This window comes from Anabrus simplex, chromosome 4 (genome assembly GCF_040414725.1).
Source record: "Anabrus simplex isolate iqAnaSimp1 chromosome 4, ASM4041472v1, whole genome shotgun sequence".
Taxonomy (NCBI): Eukaryota; Metazoa; Arthropoda; class Insecta; order Orthoptera; family Tettigoniidae; genus Anabrus; species Anabrus simplex.
Genome location: NC_090268.1, coordinates 40,853,144 through 40,868,874, shown reverse-complemented (window position 1 = coordinate 40,868,874; position 15,731 = coordinate 40,853,144). Strand labels below are relative to the sequence as shown.

Sequence of the window (15,731 nt, the reverse complement as noted above, 5' to 3'; positions counted from 1 at the left end):
TTTTTTAGTTTTTCATGTGACTATAAAAGTAAAGCACTCAGAAATTATTTTTTGTTATCTAGAGAAGGATCAATGAAATTTCCTCACTTCTCCATACCTATGTATGCTTTTAGTCTGGATGCAATATTTTCATATTTTTTACCAAATAAAATACATCGCCGGGCTGAATGGCTCAGACAGTTGAGGCACTGGCCTTCTGACCCCAACTTGGCAGGTTCGATCCTGGCTCAGTCCAGTGGCATTTGGAGGTGCTCAAATAAGTCAGCCCTGTGTCAATAGATTTACTGGCACGTAAATGAACTCCTGCGGGACTAAATTCTGTTCTGGCACCTCTGCATGTCCGAAAACTGTAAAAGCAGTTAGTGGGACGTAAAGCAAATAACATTATTATTTAATGTTAAAAATCTCGTTCAAAGGTTTTCAAAATCTGATCCAAGAAGGACTGCTGTGGATGTAAACAAAGAGCTTTGTCAATACTACAATGTTGACATACTCAATAGCAGTGTAAAATCAAATCTCAGAGAGTTCAGTGTAACGACAACACCCCAGCAAAAGGCCATTCATATCATTGAAGAATTTTTTTTTCTTTTTTTCTTTTTTTCTGCTAGTTGCTTTACGTCGCACCGACACAGATGGGTTTTATGGCAATGATGGGACAGGTAAGGCCTAGAAATGGGAAGGAAGCAGCCGTGGCCTTAATTAAGGTACAGCCCTAACATTTACCTGGTGTGAAAATGGGAAACCATGGAAAACCATTTTCAGGGCTGCCGACAGTGGGGTTCTCCCAGATGCAAGCTCACAGCTGTGCGTTCCTAACCGCATGGCTAACTTGCATGGTCACCAAATAATAAGGAGGCGTCTTGCCTCTGCGACGCTGCATGAAGACTGGAACAGTCGACAGTGGTCTCGCGTGCTTTGGAGTGATGAGAGTAAATTTCATATAATTTCTTTCGATGGAATTTGATATGTACGCAGACCTGTAAATGAAAGGAACAATGTCCGATACCAAGTGCTCAATGTAAAGCATAGTGGTGGTCACATGATGGTGTGGGGATGTTTCTCCCATTCAGATGTCGGTCCCTTGGTTTTAATTGAAGTTACTATGGATGCCAAGTACTGTGACATCATTCAAGAAAGCTTGTTGCCCCAATTGGCCAAAATGGGACATTTCAACAGGACAACCATCCCAAGCATGCTTCTCATCACTTCAAAAACCTTCTCAAGAAGAATAAGATTAGGGTACTTGAGTGGCTGAGCCAGAACCCAGATTTAAATCAAATAGAGCATTTGTGCGAAGAAGCAGACCAAAGACTGAGACAATGGATTTTCAAGATTAGGGCCAGACTTCTACAGTGTTTGAGTGAAGACTGGAAGAAAATACCCAAGAGCCACTTGACCTCACTAGTTGACTCCATGCGCTCAAAAGGCTAAGCAACCAAGTATTGATTAGCTCTGAACCATTTAATAAGAAAACATTTTTTTAATGTTAGAACTGTGCTGTTTGTCAAAATTTTTATTTAGTGTTCTACAATAAATACACTGTAATGTCTGAAGTATAATTTATTTTGTACTAGAGTATGTAATTTAGTCTCATAACAACTGCGATGACTTTCACTGAATAAAGTACTACAATTTATATATTGTCTCATCAAGTTTGTTTGTCAAAATACTTACTGTTGCTGCTCTACACTAGAGTTCTTTAAAATCTTGTGGCCAGAAATATTCATATCAGGCAAGAAATCAGTTCATCCCTCAGATCCGGCCAGTACCTCTTCTTCTTCTTATGACGCCATCTCCCTTTGAAGGTTGGCGATCCAATTGATTATGATTACACGCGAAATGGCAGCACGGAAGATTTCTATCGACGTACGTCCATAGCACCACCGCAAGTCTTTCAGCCAGGAATTTCTCCGTCTTCCCACAGATCTTTTCCCATCAATCTTCCATTGAATGATCAGTCAGAGAAGTTTGTATCGTTCACCTCACATGATGTGCCCGAGGTAGCTGAGCTTACGCTCCTTGATGGTTATGAGAAGCTCTTTCTTCTTGTTCAAGATGTTGAGGACCTCTTCATTTGTCTTCTTTTTTACCCAAGATATTCGGAGTATTCTTCTGTATAAGTACATTTCAAAAGATTCAATATGCTTCTCCAATAAAGGGCTAAGCGTCCACCCTTCGAAACCATACAGAAGGACAGGAAAGACATAACAACGTAGCATTCAAACTCTGAGCTGGAGGTTGAGTTCTCGGCTGGTGAATAAGGTCCTCATGGTATTGAACATATTTTTTGCTTGTCCAATCCTGGATAAGATTTTGCATTTTGAATCCCAATGCTGGTTCACTAGAGTTCCAAGGTATTGGATAGAAGATACTTGTTGGACGATGTTGTTGTTGATGTAAAGGGAGGCCTGTTTTGGTGTTTTTGAGAATACAATCAGCTTGGTCTTGTTAATATTCAAGGATAAACCGTAGGTTACACTGGTCCTCACAATGTTATTTATAATGATTTGAAGATCACTAGGGTTGCTGGCTAACACAATAGTGTCATCAGCCAGTACCCGCTTACATGTTTTTCTCTCATTGGTCACGTCCATTAGTCACATAACACGTGCTCACACCTAAAGAGCAAGTGGAGATTGAGAGAGCGAATGACAGGAGATCTAACATGAAACAACCACATGCAGAGGGGGAGTTCTTGCTTGCTTGCTTGCTTGCTTGCTTGCTTGCTTACCCACTTGCCTACACACCACCCCATGCTCGACCTTGAATGTGCTAGAGAAGGGAATGAAAGGAGAAACCACATGGGCTAGTATGTCAATTCATTGGGTGTCGCGTTCTTCTATTTCTTCGTAATTCCTTTGTGCAAAGGGTGCTCTGCATTAATTATTTTGCAAGTACTGTCAAAAGAAGAAGTGATATATTTTGCACTAAAATATGCACAGATATAAAATTTGAAAGCAAGAAATTCACATAGAACATAGTAAGACAATTCGTGTTTCATTTAAAGGCATACTCTTTCACTGAAATATCATACCATGCATTTTCTTAATATAATTATGGGAAATGGGATAAACTGACATATAAAACTAAAAGACAGAGACAAAACTTACATTTAAAATACTTGTAAATAAAAAATATTCTTCATAATTAAAAAAAAAGGATAATGATTGGTGAGTGGTAATAAATAAAAATAAGATATCCTCAAATATCATAGCAAATGGTCTTAAAGAATTAAAGGAGTGCATTTTGTAAGAAAAAAGTAAATAAATAAAATGAACCCTTCCAGCACATGAGAAAAATTTGTATTTGTACAAAATGAAAAGCAGAGTATAATAAACAATGCACTATGGTATGACGGATGATGGTGGGAAGTGGTAGGTGTAACGCATGTAATATTCCATTCACTTGAAGAAGTAGGGAGTGTTATTTCAAACTTCCATTTGTTGCGGAGTTATGACTTGATCACGCACTTCTCATACGGTCTATCGTGTCCCAGTATTCCCCACACCTCTCCCCATGCACACAGACTGTGAAGAGAGATTGCAGTATGACGGTAGAGTAAAAGTACTGAAAATTTATAACAGTCATCTACTACTGACGCATTTTAACATCGTATGCAACTCCGTTATTTTAGCAGTTTGGAAACACTGAATTACATCAGATATTCGTTGTATTCATTCAAGACTGATGATAATTAGTATTCGAGGTCGAGGTGCTCTGTGCTACTCTATATCGCCGAAAATCCATTACCGGTCAAGAAGTTATTCACAGGGGAAACGTGCTAAGAAGGTCAGTCTTTTCTTTCTTTCTTTCTTTCTTTCTTTCTTTCTTTCTTTCTTTCTTTCTTTCTTTCCTTTTCATGAACTGCCCTGCGGTGTAAAAATATTCCTTCTTATTATGACCTTTTTTTCACCTTCATAAAGTCATTGAATTTAAATAACTGCTAACTTTATTTCCTAAAGAGTGTGCTGTTGTTTTTGTTATTATTCTAATATTTTATCCTCAACAACCAAAGTAAAAATAGCCTGGCATTAAAAAAATATATTCATCAGTGATTGTCCGGATCCATGGCTAAATGGTTAGCGTGCTGGCCTTTGGTCACAGGGGTCCCGGGTTTGATTCCCGGCAGGGTCGGAAATTTGAACCGTCAATGGTTAATTCCGCTGGCACAGGGGCTGGGTGTATGTGTCGTCTTCATCATCATTTCATCCCCATCATGCCGCGCAGGTCGCCTACGGCATCAAATCAAAAAACCTACACCTGGCGAGCCGAACAAGTCCTCGGACACTCCCGGCACTGAAAGTCATACGCCATTTCATCAGTGATGCAAGGGTATTTGAAAAACCGCTCCTATGGAGTTATTGTCAGCACTGATCAAACACGTAAATGTCATACGTTTTGGGGCCAGATTACATTGTGCACATTTCTTCACAATTAAATTTCAGTCAGTTGATTGTTTTCCTTTATTAGGAAAAGCCAGTATAGCCAAAATGTTTAACCATAGTATCCCCTTCAAATTTGGCTATCATTTGATTATTTATGACAGGTCGACACTAAACATTTTATTGTTCACCGGAAGTTGTATTCATCATTTGGAAAGCTGTGTGTGAGCACCAAACTGGTTTTTTCTGTCATTCAGAGGGACAATGTATTAATCCGTGTTCGATTGAGTGGAGGGTAAATCACGTGACAAAACTGTGTCCCCAAGCGAGCCACGCACATCTTCTTCTCTTCTTCTTCGTGATGTAGAATGGGCTTCTTGTATTACATTTGTGCCCATTAAGGTAGCAACTAGAAAATAATCATGCAATTGAGTCTTTATGGTCACCACGAATTGAAACTATACAGTCAGCTATGCAAGTTACACAGGAAATGCTAACATTGGGAGCACTTGCTCATTGATTAACTTCTTCTTCTTCTTTCTTCCTACCGGGGTGCCAACCCAGGAATTGTATTGTTACGCAGAGTGGGGATTATCTGAAATAGTCTGAAAGGAGAACACAAAAACACAGGGACACAAGGTTCTAGTCTTCACGTCAGAGTGACCCGTCTCGACGTCTTTTCTACTTTCACACACAAGACCGGGCCTACATAGAAAGGTTATGAACGGTTAAAGAGGAAGGGATACAAAGTGTAAGGTAGAGAAACAAAAACACAAACACACACACTCAAAAACACAAAGTTAGCAATCTACCGGGTAATTTTGTGGGATTCGTAAAAAAGCATGAATGTAAGTAATTCTATCACACGTTACCGGTGCTGCAATATAATACGAAAACGTAAATATATATCGAGCCGGAGAAATGCGCTGAAACGGTAATACTGATTTAATCTGCTCGATGTTTACCTCCTAGTCATGTTGGTACTACGGACTACACATGGATCTTGTTTTGATCAAGAAAGCGATTAATGACATTAACTATTTGCGGAGAAGGCTTATATAATAGACAGGATAAACTTGTAGGAAACGGAATGTTTAATTGTGTTAATTTGTGCTTAAATTTTTGCCGAGATGTATGAAAACTTGTGCAGTTGAAAAGAATATGATTAGCGTCGCTCGCTATATTACCGCAATAACATCTAGCAGGTGTTTGAAGATGAAACCTGTGTTTATATTGGGGTGTGAGGGCGTGATTGAAACGTAATCTTATGATATTTATAAGATGTCGTCTAGTATAGTGTCCGGTATAATACCAGGGTTTTGTTCCTGCCTGCGGTTGAAGCTGATGATAAAATTGACCCTTATATGTGGATGTTTCCTGCCAAAGCTCATTCCAGGTATGGGTGCTATCAAGCCTTATTGAGGTTAGTAAATCCCTATATGGCAGGGCAATGTTTCTTATATTATCTGTCTCATTTGCCGCGTCCTTAGCCAGTTGGTCTACAATGGTATTGCCAGTAATGCCCGAGTGTCCTGGTATCCATACTAACGTGATGTGTTGTCCTGCTTTTTGCAAGTCATAAAGGAGTTTTTTAACGTTGTACACGTACCAGTTGGTGGAGGGTTTTAAAGACGATATGGCCTGAAGCGAGCTCAGGGAGTCGGTAAAACTGTGACCCTTATTCTGTCGTGATTGTTTGAAAAATAAGATAGCCTGTCTTATAGCAAATATTTCTGCAGTGAAAATGGATAGTGTATTAGGTAGTGACATCTTTTGATGGGTTTTCATTTGGGCCATGTATATTGCTGCTCCGACTCCCGTCGCAGTTTTTGAACCATCCGTGTAAATTTCAAACTGGATGACGGGTTAGCAACCCGAAATCGTTTTATAGGTGCCGGCTTAAGTGGAAAATGGTTGTTGGGTGTATGACTGTAGTTTTTCAAAGGAAATATGATTGAGGGAGTATAAAAGTATATATGCAAACTAAAAGCAAATTGTGGCTGGGACATACACTGTAGAATATCACCTTCATACTGCAACAATTGATAGAATGCTTGAATCAAAGCCGGCTGAGGGAAGTTACTCTGGTTAGTGCGCTGGAGAATTTCATACAAAAGTTGGAGTTTGGGCAGAATGACAGTGCTAGTCATGGCCATCTTCTTAAGGATATATTTTTTAGCTAAAAATAATCTGCGTATATGTAGTGGTTGTTCTCCTGCTTCTACTAACAAAGCATTAGTGGGTGTTGTTTTGAGGGCTCCTAAACACAGCCTTAGGGCTCGAAATTGAATACGCTCTATTTTTTTGAAGTTGTGCTTTCTTAGCTATGTCAAAAAGATGAGCACCGTAGTCTAATCTTGAGCGGATGGTAGCTTTATAAAATGCAATGGCAATAACAGGGTCCGCGCCCCATTGCCTTCTAACTACAGCTTGCAGAATATGTAGACAATGTTGTGCTTGCTGGGTTAATGCTTGAAAGTGGTATTTCCATGATAATTTATGATCCAAAATTAGTTCCAAATAGCGATGTGAGGTGGTTATCGGAATGTTGATATTATCCAAATGAATAGGGGAGGTGTCATATTGCCGGTGATGTGTAAAAACCATCGTGGCACATTTGGAAGGAGAGAGCTGCAATCCATGATCCGTTAACCATATATGAACTTCCCGTAGAGTATTTGTTAAAATACTCCTACATGTGTCCAAATGGGCATGACTAGCGTAAATCAAAATATCGTCAGCATATGAGATAATACGTGCTGTTCAAAGAACTAATCGTTCTAGGTCATGTAAGTATAATGCAAAAAGGATCCCACTCATAATATCCCCTTGAGGCAAACCTTTAGAGGAGTACCGGATTGGCATTGGGGGGCAGGGAGTTTTGATAAATAATCTGCGACCCATCAACAACTTACTCAAAATGATGAGGAAAATGTAGGGTAGCAGTAAGTCTTGAAGCTTACGCAGGAGAAGATCAATTATGACATTATCATACGCTCCCTGTATATCGAGAAAGGTTGCCATGACAGTATGTTTTCGAGCTCTTGCTAGTAGTATGTCTGTTATTAGCACATTATGTGCATCCTGTGTGCTTCTCCCTGGAATGAAGGCATATTGACTACGAGGGAGAAGGTTGTGGAGATTGAGACACCATAACAGGCGATAGAGTAAAATCTTTAGGAATACTTTTCGCAAAACAGAACCTAAAACAATTCCCCTATAATCAGCTGGAGTCGGTGGATATCTGTTTGTTTTTGGTATCGGGACGAGAAAAAAATCATTCCATGCAGGGGGGGATCAATGTAGTACCGGTAACCAGAATAAAGTTAAAATGATCAATCAAAGTCTGCTTGGCTGGGACAGGCAAAGCATGTATCATAGAGTAGGTTATACAATCAGGGCCCGGAGAGGTTGATTTGTTTTGTTGTTAATAATACTGAAATCCAACTCTCGAAGGGATATGGGGTGCAATAAAGTATTGAATTGGCTACTCGATGGTTGTAATATGAGAGGAGATATAGGTAATGCTGTGTCGGGTGTGAGTTGCTGATAGAACTCTTGAAGTGTATGTGGCTCAATTATGTGAGCTCCTTGAAAATTATTTCTATGGGTCAGAGAACGTAAGGCCTTCCAGATGACTTTGGCATTTGTCGTCATCGTAAGGGTGGATGAATGCTTTCCAGGCTTCTCGCCTTTTATTGTTAAAGACTCGCCTCATTACTGCAAGATGTTTCTTTAGGACAAAATAATTTTGGGGAGTAGATTCATGTCTATAGGTTTTGAATAGCTGCCTTCTCATTTGGACTAAATTATGGCATTGTTGATACCACCATTGAATTTTTGTGGAGGCTTTTACAAACTTTGGAATTGTCATCACCAATGGGTGGTGAAGATCCAAATATTGCTTGATCACAGTTAATAAGCAGTCATAAGTGAGGACGTCCTCTCTTTTTTCAGTCATGTGAGTCCAAATATAAGTTCGAAAATTATCTGGATCAAAGTTAGTTAGTGATCGATGGTAATAATGATATGTTTGGCATGCACGAGTCGGATGCGAGTTGCTGACACCAATTGAGATAAGGATAGGGAAATGATCACTGAGATGCGTGTCCTTGATGGTGGTCCATGATATGTTATGTGCGAGAGGGATTGTACACAAAGATAAATCAACTGCACTTGGGGCAGATCCCGGGGCAGTTAACCTGGTAGGTGAGCCATCATTCAGAATTATGAGTTGTTGTTCAACTACTGTATGATATAGATTGTTGCCTTTGGATGAGTTGTCTACACAACCCCAGTAAGTATGATGTGCATTGAAGTCACCAGCAATAATAAGCTTTGAATAGGGTGTAAATTGATGAAGTATGGAGGCCCATTGAACTCGTGTAAGATATATGTCCGGAGGACAGTAAATATTAACAACACATAGATTGAGCAGCTGGATCGCAAGTACATATAGATTGGGGATATAGGTCTGAAACGAAATCACTCTGTAAGACAAATTGGTTGCTATTAAAGTAGCAATACCGTCACATCCATATCCATCTATCCTTTCAATTTTATAGCCCTTCAGATGAAAGTTTGAGGATGGTTGAAACCAAGTCTCTTGTAATAAAATAATATGCGGCACATATTCCTGTATAAGTAGTCGTAGTTCATTTTGTTTTGGCAGGATACTTCTGCTATTCCATTGTAGTATTCTGAGCATTTAACTTGAAAAAATTGGTTACAGTGTCCCGCAGCTTATTTACCACAGGGAAGGTCTGATCATTTGGCCCTAGGAGTTGTAGGAGCTGCAATATAGTGTTAATAATTTATGTTTGCAACTGATGTTGTTGTGTCACAGACGTAGATGCTGTGCCTACTTTAGGCGGGGGAACTGGCAGAGATGAGGTAGAGGCCTCTTGAGTAACAAAAGCATTCCCGATCTGGGTCGCTGGTGTAGGTGTACTCGAATGGGTATTAGGCTGATGTTGCCCAATAAGAATACGATGATAACCAGCTTTATCATAGCCGGGCCTCGGAACAGGTCGAGGCTCCCTAGCAACTATTGAGGTAAATTTTCTTTTCCTGAGTGTATCAACAGCTGATTGGGATGCTGGTACCTTAAGTGGGGGGAAGTGTTGTGGGTGTAAGGTGGGGGCATATGTTGCAGGTTGTAATTGCTCAGCTGCCTCTTTGAAGGTGATGTTATCCGTACACATTATTTTCTTGATATGTACCTGATATTCATGCATCGTACAGTCTTTCGACCCCACTTGATGATTCCCTTGACAATGAAGGCATATTAAACAATCCTGTTGGCAATCATTGGTAAGATGTGACAAAGCACAGCGTCCACATCGAGGTGATTTCGCACGACAATAAACTGCTAAATGCCCATAACGCTGGCAATTCTTACAGATTAAGGGGTTGAAGATAAATGGTTGGACCTCCAGAACCACACTAAATAGACTGCCCGAAATGTAATTTTCACAGAGCCTGTTGGTAGGTATTCTATTCCATTTTCTGTGACAACTTTTCGGTTAAGCCTTTGCACTTTGGCCACTGGGAAGGTGGACTCAATGTGCGCAAGTATCTCTGGTACTGTTATATCCTTATCAACTCCCTTTATCAAACCAACTCTATAGACATTTGATGTAGGTATATATGCTTTCAGCTTTCTCTCCTGTAAGATAGGATTATTGAGAAAATCATTGGCGTTTGCTGCTTGATTAAAAACAACTTGTATTCTATTGCGCCCTTTTCTAACAATTTTTTTAACACCTTGGATTTTTTATCATAAAATAATTTCCCTAAAGCCATAGGGTGAATCCCCGCCACATATTTTTGATCTATAGATTCTACCATAACCAAATAAGGGCCAAAATGTTCGCGAGAATAGGTTTCCTTAACTTCTTCCTGGGTATTAGTATCCAAATCCATACTATTAGGTTGTTGAGTGCTACCAAGGTCATTCGGGGTATTAGTAGCCAAATCCGTACTGTTAGTTAGTTGAGTGCTACTGAGAGCATTAGTAGACGTTAAATAAGGTTTTATAGGGTTAGCAATAATTGTCTTTTCGTTCCGCTTCACCACAAGTTTAGGTGCACGTAGTGTCCCACCACCCCCACTTTCAGCATCCATTGCCTAAAACTCGCCACACACGCCGACTGTCACCCAAACAACCACCGATGCACGACCGACACACGTACACGCCAAGACCCGGAACAGTCCAGAAAACTCGACGCTCGAACGATGAAATGGAGCCACGCACATGACGACCTGCTCTGCAAGCAGACGAGTTTCTAGAAACAGTCACGACCAATTACAAAAGACCCCGTGAACCAATGATCGTCTCTAAGAAGAGCACGTTATGTTCGCAGTAAATCTCTCTCTCTCTCTCTCTCTCTCTCTCTCTCTCTCTCTCTCTGGTCTACTCTACTCAACTCTGGTCTACGCTATTCTGTGACTCTGCTGGCGATGATATTATTTGGAACCACATGGGAAAAATTCAGCCGTGCAGGTAGACATCCGCTGTGCTAATTTAGTGCAGTTTTACTATAAAATCTTATGGAGTGAACCTCAACATTAGTGATCCAAGTTAAGTTTATTTCTCCATGAGAACATGAAATATTCCAGCGTGTGTGTGCACATTCCAATATCTCTTGCAGCTTACATTACCGGCACGTGGCGAAGTTCATCCCAGCGAATCGCCGTGTACTTCAAGATGAATTCTTCCTCTACAATGTGCATCATAATTTCATCGTGGGGCGTCTACTGCCATGTCTCCATGACCTTCTAAGCATGTAAGGCATTTCTGGTTGGAGAAGGCGACTGACGGGAAAATGCCGGAATGATGAACCTCAACCTGGAATCGAACTTCAGCTAAACTTGAGTACCATTTTAACTGTTTAATTTCTTTCTCATCTTTGTAAAACTAGATGATCTTTCTTCTCTAAATCGTAGTTCTATTAGTTCTGGTAGTAGATTGAGTTACTTTCATTTTCATTTCTTGAGGTGTCATGGTAGTTGAGTTACGTGTGTGTGACTGAAATTTGAAATCTATTAGATTAGCTGTGTAGTCTGTCTTTGAATGAGTTCTTATACGTAGGATTTAGACACATTTAAAAATCACTGACCACGCGATAAACTTCATTTCCTTACGTGTGATATTGGAAATATCTTGTTTGGAGTTATATGTAAATTTTGTGAGATAAGGTCGTATCTAGTGTAATTTTCACTTCACTTGCATTCTTTAGGATCGAGTCATCTAATTTCACGACATTTCAGGAGGACTGATAGATCTAATAATCACTTAAAATAATAATAAACTAGAAGATCGGTTTAAGAATGAAATTAAACGGTCGTGGGCTATAAATTGTCTTAGATTCCTTATATGAGAGATTTAATAAAACCTATAGTGGCTATAGTGGCTATAGGCTATAGTGGTATCACTTGAAATGAAATACTCATTAAACAGCAACGGAGATCCATCTAAATTTCTGAGATTAACTTGAAGATTCTAATAGAATTTCATAACCATCACCATCACATGGGTTACAAGTCGCAAGTGTAGCGTTCGTGAGCCTTAATCACATTATTATTATTACTCCCTATTCATGAAATGTATTCAACGTGTGCTCCACTTTATTATAAATCACATTGTGCTCCCAAAATAACAAATAACAAGTCCTTCAATAATAAATTATTCAATTAATAAATTATTCAGTTAATATCCCGGGTACTCATCGACCCTCCATACAGCCATTTTCAAGAAAATTTTGGAAATTTTTTTATTGGCCCAAATGAAAGTACGTTTTATCTAGTTTCCAGAAATGTATAATTTATGTATGTTTTCTTGTTATTTAGCTTATTTATATACATTTATATGATCGGTACGCATGTGTTACAGCATCTGTCACTTTGACAACTTGTCGTTTCTGGCTTGATATTTGAATATTACTGCCCTTTTGCAGCAATTATTTACCTACCGTACTCTTATAATACAACCGTATCAAAACCATATTGCCAGTCGACAGGCGTTCCATGGTTTGGCGCAAGGGGACATTTTCAGTGGAATACTTTTTGCACTGTACATGAGCGATTTTGTTAGCCTAGTAACGCGTTCTGCTCGAATAATAGCTTATGCTGATGATCTTGTTCTTTATTTTTCTCATCCACACGTTGATTCATGCCGTGAAACAATGTCGCAACTCCTCCCTCAAGATTTTTCGGGGTTAGCATCTCATGGTTTTCAACTTGCCATTTCTTAATGTTCGATGATGATTTTTTCACATCACCGTAACTACGATCGAAACCCTCTTTTATGCGACACGTTTTCTATCCCGTTATGTACGAATCACAAATATTTAGGCATATACTTAGATCATAACTAAACTGGAATCAGCATATCAAATACTTGCGGTCTAAAACTACCTCATATTTAAATCTCCTCCGCACTGTTACACGTAGGAATTGGGGTGCAGATCCGGCCGTCGCTCTTTCCTTATATAAGGCTACTATTCGTTCTCAATTGGTGTATGGTGCCCACGTATTAGATATGGCGTCTACCACAACTTTAGCACAATTAAATACAATACAATTTAGCGCTCTACGGATTTGTATAGGTGCTCTTCGTACTACGCCTACTAATGCCTTACTCGTGGAAGCTGGTGATCCTCCCCTACAAAAAAGGCGTCTTATGTTAACCTCAAAATATCCCCTTAAAAATTTGCCGTAATTGCTACTCCTCTCATTCCCAAATTACAACTATTGTTTGAACTTTCTGGTACCTTTCGTCATCGTCTTATCAAAATGCCGGCCCTGTATCATGCATATAGCTATTTACTTGAACACCGAGATTCTATTTTACGCATGCCCAATCTGCCGTATTATTCCTTTTCTTATGCATATTTTATTCATCGACCGTATATTATCTTACCTCCTGCTTCTAATTATAGCCACGATGTTTCTTCGCACAGTACTCAAGTACGGCTTCACAAAAAATTATGTGTTACCACCTCTCCTAGTTCTGTAGACATCTACACGGATGGTTCGAAGACACTAACTGGCGTTGGAGCGACTTTTTTTGCTGTACAACCACATTTTGTCCAACAAATTAGATTACCCAATTATTTTTCTATTTATTCTGCTGAACGTTTTGCAGTAAGACAAGCCCTCCTTTATTTTATACAACATCATTATGACAAAGTAACTATTTACACTGATTCAATGAGTGTATTACAACCACTCTCCTCCATTTATTTTTCACTCAACTGGTATTTACATAACGTCAAACATTTAATTTACACCCTTGAATGTTCAAACGTCTACCTTACGTTTGTTTGGGTCCCCGCTCACATTGGAATTTATGGTAATGAACGAGCGGATAATGCTGCTAAACAAGCGTCACGTCTTCCCCTCCCCGCTTCCCCTGTAACTACTCCCCCCACTGATTACTTTATACATGTTAAACATAAGGCTCGTGAAGATTGGCAAAATACAATGGCAAAATGCTGCAAGTTACAAGGGTAGATCGTACTACCAACTTCAACCTCTCATTCCCCTACAACCGTGGTTCGTATAGGTCGGTATTCCAGAAGACACATCATTACTATTATCAAATACAGTAGAGACAATACACGACACTTACGGATTTCGCCTTGTTAAAATGGGAGACAATTCGACGGTGGCGCTCCTAGTGACTTGACCTGAACAAATCGCGCTAAATTCAAATATCAATGGAAATGTATATGCGGAAATGGATAAATAAATTACGTCTAGAAAGAAAGTGGTATTGAGATATTAACTTCGAAGTTGCTAAAGCAATTCTGGATAAATGAATGAAGAATTATTTAAAAGGTTATTATTCAAAGACTGAAATTAGACATATAAACAAGGTGTGAAATGGACTGCTGTGAAATGGCTTGATCTTTCATTTATGCATTACTTTTTTAGCTTTAGCATACCTGCCTGAAATCTTACGGTTGGATTTGTCTTTTTTCTCATTTAAAAACATTGTATCATCACATTAAGACATTTGTCAATAAAAATATCGGCACATTCCTTACACACATGATGCAATGAATTAACATTTAATAGCTGGACAATTTTCCTCTTAACATGAAGCCTACTAACAGAAAAAAACTATAAAATCCCGGCTTTAATCTGAGAAGAGGGATAAAAGAAAGAAAAGTTTGAAAATGTTGTCGATGGTGATGCTTTGAGGAATATTTACGTACAATTAGAGTAAAAATGTAACATACCCTTGGCTGTATAGTCGAGGATTTTTAAAGTCGCTGGCCTGGAAATGATCTGAACAGATCTTATAATTCTTATACAAGCGTAACGTCCCTTCTTTCTTGTACACTTTATCCAAATCGCTTCTGTGACATTTCAAAACCCACAGATCACACCTGCCACAACACATCGGTATTGAAGGTTAACTTCTGCACTATACAATAAAATATGCGTATTATATTTTAAGCCCGTTAAAACATGGATCGAGCAGGTCAGAAGATTATGAAGTACTATAAAAATCTCTGTCACTAGAAGAATATATATGCGAACACAATATTACTTACATGTTCTTGTCACGAGGGAACCTGAAGAACGACCGCGCATTTTTCTCTACTTCGTAATTACTGCAGTCAAACACAGCACATACCTTTCCCCTCATGTTGAGAGGAGATATCAAGGAATGACACAGACTACTATTTAATTATGTCAAATCACTGAAAACGCATAAATAACACCAAAAACTTCACACAAAAATACACGTGGTCTTATGACAGAACCAGTACCGTTCAGGTCGATCCGCTAGAGTGAGCTCCAATAGCTGTCCCTCGATATCTCGCTCAGTGTCGCGTATTGTCTCTACTGTATTTGCTATTATCCGTCTTAGGTTTAATCATGCGCTTACACCACTGTATAAATGTAAATTTCATCTGTCAACTCACCCACTTTGTGTTTGTGGTTCTCCCGACGCAGATGCTAACCATACCCTTTCAATTGTCCGCTATATCGTTCAGCCAGACACCGTTTTTTACATCGCCTTATTCAGCACAAATTTCCCTTGCCGTCTAGCATATCTTGTTTACTTCACAATGTGACACCTACTGTCATTTCATTAATTACCACGTTTCTTGATGACGTTCACTTAACCTTATAATTAGCGTCTACACCATGCCGTCTAGCATATCTTGTTTACTTCACAATTTGACACCTACTGTCATTGCATTAATTACCACGTTTCTTGATGACGTTCACTTAACCTTATAATTAGCGTCTACACCATGCTTTCAATGTTGTTGTTGTTTAGTGAGTTGGTATGTTCCTAGCTTCCTTTGTGTACATAGCATTTCGATT

General features: G+C 39.2%; 1 protein-coding gene across 1 annotated transcript in view; it reads right to left on the bottom strand.

The window, feature by feature from the left end:
• The window catches only part of LOC137500452 (mitochondrial adenyl nucleotide antiporter SLC25A23-like), a 142,049-nt gene extending 131,541 nt beyond the window's left edge, over positions 1-10,508 (bottom strand). Inside the window, exon 1 of the mRNA XM_068227344.1 lies at positions 10,230-10,508. Within this exon, the coding sequence (XP_068083445.1) occupies positions 10,230-10,508 (279 nt within the window). The remainder of the gene's footprint in view (positions 1-10,229) is intronic.
• Between the last annotated feature and the right edge of the window lie 5,223 nt (positions 10,509-15,731).